General features: G+C 39.7%; 1 protein-coding gene across 1 annotated transcript; it reads left to right on the top strand.

Annotated features, from left to right (window-relative positions):
- Nucleotides 1-3,472: 3,472 nt before the first annotated feature.
- LOC122761363 (estrogen-related receptor gamma) lies at nt 3,473-5,734 on the top strand (the record flags this gene model as incomplete). Its single annotated transcript, XM_044016584.1, has 2 exons — nt 3,473-3,764; nt 3,882-5,734. Coding segments are annotated over 2 exons (537 nt in total), but the record flags the coding sequence as incomplete, so codon positions are not given.
- Nucleotides 5,735-6,470: the final 736 nt, after the last annotated feature.

Here is a 6,470-nt window from a genome sequence, read left to right as displayed (position 1 = left end):
AAAATTTGACAAAAAAGTCAAACAATATAGCATGTGGTCCAAAATGTGACAAATAAGTCATACAATAGTATGTCGTCTAGATTTTGACAAAAAAAGTCATAGATTAGTATGTCATCCAAAATTTGACAAAAAAGTCATGGGTTAGTATGTCGCCCAAACTGTGACAAAAAAGTCATACTACAGCATGTCATGCAAAATGTGACACAAAAAAGTCATACATAGCATGTCAGTCCAAAAATGCACAAAAAAGTCATCCCATAGCATGTCAAGCCCAAAATGTGATAAAAAGTCATACTATAGCATGTCAGCCCAAAAATTTAACAAAAAGTCATAGGTTATGTCAGTCCCAAAAATATGACAAAAAAAAATCATACTATAGTATGTCGGCCCAAAATTTGACAAAAAGTCAAAAAATATAGCATGTCGTCCAAAATGTGACAAATAAGTCATACAATAGTATGTCGTCCAGATTTTGACAAAAAAAGTCATAGATTAGTATATCATCCAAAATTTGACAAAAAAGTCATGGGTTAGTATGTCGTCCAAAATTTGACAAAAAAGTCATACTTTAGCATGTCGTACAAAATTTGACAAAAAAGTCATAGGTTAGTATAACGCCAAATGTGACAAAAAAGTCATACTACAGCATGTCATCCAAAATGTGACACAAAAGTCATACTATAGCATGTCGTCCAAAATGTGACAAAAAAGTCATCCTATAGCATGTCGTCCAAAATGTGATAAAAAAGTCATACTATAGCATGTCGTCCAAAATTTAACAAAAAAGTCATAGGTTTGTATGTCGTCCAAAATTTGACAAAAAAGTCATACTATAGCACGTCGTCCAAAATTTGACAAAAAAGTCATAGGTTAGTATGTCGTCCAAATTTTGGACGACATACTAAAGGAAGAAATCTTTTAAAGTCGTATTTGAATCTAAATGAAGGAGAAAATGGTTTATCTGGTCACTGTTTTTTTTCAATCTATACTAAGCTTTAAAAATATTCAGAGACAATCCATAAAATTGATAGTAATTTCAGTCTGCGTTGAGTCATTGTCCTATCTGTTACAAACCTAAAACATCCAGTATCTGGGACGTTTTGGCTGGTGTCACTGATCAGCTGTTTCAGTTTGCTAGAAAAAGAAATAAAAATAGACAGACATTGAAAGAGAAGAAGAGAGAAAAGGGCAGATGGCAAATGATCTAAAAAAAAAAATTTAGTTACCTGATGTAGAATAGAATAGAACTTGAAAATTGTCCTTGGCTCACAAATTACAGATGACAAAAATGATTAGACTATAAAAACACATTAAATTAACAATAAAAAAGAAAATGTCCTACAAGAAAATATTTGGAGAGTCAAAGACAAAGAAACATAGGTGAAACAGACAAATACATAGGGAGATTTGTATTAAAATGCTGCCTCCTCCTAGCAGCAAAATAGCCATGTCACATCAGCTCTGGATGAGTGGTAAGCCACGGGGGCCCTATCGCTGTGAGAACCAGGGTCCAGGGCAAAGTGGCCTGGGCCATCTGAGTTCTCTGCCCAGGGGGAGATGAGTGTGACGGGGCTACTGTCCTGGCTGCTCACCCTCCTCTGCATCTGCTCTTATCACGCAGATTGACAGTGATGTGGTATGAAGTCTGAGGGCCAGACAGGCAGATGCGCTGGCTAAAGACCAACTGCCCTCTTTACTTTTGGCCTTTTTAGAGTCTGCGCTGCTGCAAGTTTGGCTGTCAAATGTGACTGTAGTGAGTCTGGCTCCGTGTTGTTCTTGATAAGAAACACTGGCAACACAATTCTGCCCAAATGTCAACACCCCTCCCCGCTGCCATCCGTCTCTTTATTGATAGTTTTGTATTTGACCTTAAAATATATCAGTGTATTGCCTGAGATTTCATTGCAGTGGCCCACACACACACATACCCATGCACGCACGGACACTAGCATTCATACAGGTCTCTCCTGCTGATCAATGGCCTGGTGCCAGAATACTGATCCCTATCGACCAATGAAACTGTGCACAGACAGCATTTCCAATCAATCAGGCAGCAATAGTGGGGAAATGGGCGCCACTGACATCCCTGTGGTGATTGTAAAGAGCAGTGGCTCCTGATAACAATCACTGATGGTGTCAAAAACATAAACATCTACCCCCTCCTCCCCTCGCTCTGTAAAATCATCTGTTTAATTACAGTCCATGTGTGTGTGTGTATGCAGGTTTATGTGGGGAGGGGGATCACTTTTAATCATGCTCCTGTGGGGTGTAATTGTCAATCAAAGTAGGTGTGTGTGTGTGTGTGTGTGTGTGTGTGTCCCACACAGTGTAATTAAATTCACCTCATATTCACTGTCCTTTGTCACGCCCTTTGCTGCGTGTGGCTGACTGTGAAATGATTCATTCTGCCACAAACAAATTCCGCATCTCCAAAGATACTCAGGGCTCTCACACTAACACTGTCATTTACACGTCACATTTGTTGTCATTAGGATTCAATCAAAGTCAAAATGCATGGATTAAAAATACTGTATCCCACATTTCCCTCAAAAAGGGCGTCTTTCCTAACTCTCTTACCAGCTACTGACCTTCATACCTGGAGTTTATTGTCCTGTTTATGCCTCCTTGTCCGTGACAGCTGTGGTCAGAGGCATCCATCCATCCATCAGCACATCGATGATCAAGGTCACTTTGACTTCACAAGATGAGCTCTCAGCTATGAACGCCTTGAAGAAATTTCCACAAATGTGTCACAAATGTTCACTTGGAATGAATTGATTTGATTTTGGTTGTCAAAGGTCAAGGTCACCGGTACTTCACAATACAGATTTTTGCCCTTAACCTCTAGTATCTTTCACAAATGTCAGTCTTGGATTACAGTATTGGTCCATAAGATCATATTCAACTTTTTATTTATGTTCCCTATTGAGTACCATAACTCATTAACCCTTAGTGCTCACACATCTGTGCCGCAGGTGCATGGTAAATTGCCATGGGAATAATACACAAAACTATATGGACATCCTGGGGTGTTTATAGGTCACATATTCAGGCTTTAAAAAAACGTGTTCATTTGTCTTCTTATATGTTGCTGAGTCAAAGTTATGATTCATTTTATATCACATTTTTAGTAGTGATATAAAGTAGTAATAATTGTGCAGAAGTCACAAAATTTGACCGTTTTTACTTTTCTTTTATGTTCATAAAAATGAGCCAAGTGAACTTTGAACTGTGGCATATTTCCAAATTTCACAAATTCAATCGGATTTTAAACATTTTGAGTACTTTTTACTCAGGTGTGTTTATATAGTTGGTGAAAATGATTTTTTTTTCTATCAGATTGCCTATAGGTTGTGCTGAAAAAATATAAGATATAAGACACTTTATATTGCACATTCTTAGAAACCCTGTATATACTGTATGTTTTAACATAGTAATGGAAAAAAGCAGCCGTCACAAGTGGTTGTAACTCCATTTGAACCTTTCTTTTTCAGGCTTTCCCTCCCTCTCCCTGGCAGACCAGATGAGTCTACTGCAGAGCGGCTGGATGGAGATCTTGATCCTGCGGGTGGTGTTCCGCTCGCTGGCCCTGGAGGACAAGCTGGTGTATGCTGAGGACTACATCATGGACGAAGAGCAGTCCAAGCTGGCAGGTCTGCTCGACCTTAACAACGCCATCCTGCAGCTGGTGAAGAAGTACAAAACCATGGGGCTGGAGAAGGAGGAGTTTGTGGTCCTCAAGGCCATAGCGCTCTCTAACTCAGGTATCAGCCACTTGTTAGTGATTATAGATGTTATTTTCTTTGTTTATCTACACGTTTATTGTATTTCTAGTCTTCTGTGTGTTATGGTTTTACCTTCATGTCCATCTCTTTTATTAGACTCCATGCAAATTGAGGACTCGGAGGCAGTTCAGAGACTCCAGGATGTCCTTCATGGGGCCCTCCAGGATTACGAGGCCGCCCACCACCCGGAGGACCCTCGGCGTGCGGGCAAACTGATCATGACCCTCCCTCTCCTGCGTCAGACAGCTGCCCGTGCCGTCCAGCACTTCTGCAGCATCAAACAGGACGGCCGCGTGCCGATGCACAAACTCTTCCTCGAACTGCTGGAGGCCAAAGCCTGACCCCGAACACAGCTTCATCCTCCTGACCTCCGGTGCAGAGGTCGGGGTGAGAGGAAGTGAAGGATAACGGGTAACAGTGGGGTTTAACGCCATGTATTTGTCCATTTCAGCTTGCATTTGACTGTATTGTTTCAAATTTGCAATTGCCAGAAAGCAGCTGGAGTACTTTTTAGAGCTGCACCCCCCCCCTCCCCCCTCCACCCCTCCTATTTCCAATGAACATTTGGGAAAAAAAACCAGTCATATTCGCATTTTAGTGTCTTTGGCGCCATGGACGTTGTCATCTGTGCTGTGTGTGACACTTATTTAAATGTGTTGACCTGCATCGGAAGCAGAGGACAGACAGTTTAAAGCAGAGGAAATCGCCTTCTAGAGATATTTAAACTTTCATGCCAAAAGTAGAGCTTCTTTCATCAAATGACCACCTGATACTTGAAGATCCTCGTGGATTATTTCTCTCCCTCCCCCTCCCACCCCCTATCTTGAAGCCTGTTAATATGCATTCTAGTGCATTTAGAGAAGCCTTTTTTCATAATGAGACTTCATTTGTCCTTTTGTATAGAAAACGTCATGTGTCCTGAGAGGTACAGTAAAGTCTTGCCAAAGAGTAAAGACTCATACTATTGAATAATACCAGCAAACGTCCACAGCATTATAACGTGGCCTCTACGACATTCACTTAACGTATACATCCCGCTCTAGAATCTATCTATCTATCCAGTCACTACACAGTATATATGAATAATCAAAGAATCAGAATCTCGTCACACAATAACCTGATTTTAGCAGAACATTTCAGGGACTTAACATGTCATGATACAGCGGTACTACAGCAATGTGATATTTATTTAAAAGTGTCTCTTGTTCTTTTGCTGTTTTTATTTCCTATTGAAGCAATGACAGTGGATTTTTCTTTTTCTTTTTAAGATTTTTAAACGATACCATTGTAAGATATTTTTTTATTAGCTTCTCCGCTGCAGCACTGATAACCTACTGTACGTAAAACCATATCACGAGATTCGAGACGACATGATCATAAGTGGAGTCTTGTACTTGAATTTAAAGATCCATAACGTTGTAGGGTTGTGAACACCCATAGATATAACTTTAACTATGTAAAAATGGCTGCCATACTGTATAATCCGGATTAGGGAGGCACTTGATATCCTTTCTATGGTAGAAATCTGTGTGTAGGATAAAAACGTGTGCACTACTTTTGCTTTTTTTAGCCAGAAAGTTTTGGGGGAAGTGTAGGGGGGTGACACTGTGTAAATCTAGTGTGTTTAGTGTGAAGAGTTTTTCCTTTTCTGCACATATTAAATGAAGGGATTCAATTTCGAAGGAGTTTTAAATTTGCAGAAAGCCGTGCCCCCTCGTTCTACTCCTTAATGCAAGGTACTGTGATGTCCATATTCTTTGGTGAGGGCAGCACTATGGCAGGTTAAATGTATGTTGTGTACTTTTTTGCTGTATATACATCATGTCCTCCTATGCCAACAGAGATGTTTGAAGATGCAAATAAGCTGTGTTTGGATGAGTTGTGCCGTGCTATTTCATTCTCAGGTGGATTCTTGGGCAATAAAGATGTTCCCCATAATGCAAAGCTCATTATATCTCCGAGTGTCATCTTCTTTTTTTTTTTAATGACGAGACAAGAGGGGGAAGCTTGAAACAAATTCATTAAGAGGCTGGTAGGTCGTCGTAGTCTATTCTGCATAGTCTGACAACAGACTGTCGTCCCCAACTAAGGCTCATTATGTCATATTAAGGCCACCAAAGCTCAGCTGGACGGAGATTTATAATTAACAGCTGTAATATAATGAAGTGAACAGTGGCTTCGGGGAGCGCTGGTCATCAGATGACAAAGATGCAGCCGAGTCATCATTTACTCATTCACTGTCAGAGGAGTTAGTGTTCTTAATACACAGCGACTGACACGATATAAAGTAACTGTAAAAACCATACAAGAATACGTTTGTTTATCTTGTTTCTAATACTTCAGTGTCACGTTTACAGACATTTATTAACTGTTTGTTAAATTCACATTCTAGAGTCGGATTAAATCTGACTAATTTATTTGATTGTTTCCTGATCTTTCATTCATAAAACTAGGTGTAGGGCTTTTATTTTCTTTCACGGAAGTGACTTTGACGTCGGATTTTTGTCAATTTTAGAGCTGTTCTTTTTTTAAATCCCAACGTCCTGTTTTGGGAATGCGACTGAATGTCTGATGATCGAATAACACATTTATCTCTGGAAATTAGTTAAAAAAAAAAAAAAACTTTATATTTTTTGGCTGAAGTGGCCCTTTAAGGGTTTTTACACTTTTACACATTCACAGAAA

Source organism: Solea senegalensis, unplaced genomic scaffold (genome assembly GCF_019176455.1).
Source record: "Solea senegalensis isolate Sse05_10M unplaced genomic scaffold, IFAPA_SoseM_1 scf7180000014675, whole genome shotgun sequence".
Classification (NCBI taxonomy): Eukaryota; Metazoa; Chordata; class Actinopteri; order Pleuronectiformes; family Soleidae; genus Solea; species Solea senegalensis.
This window is presented reverse-complemented; position numbering and strand designations above follow the sequence as displayed.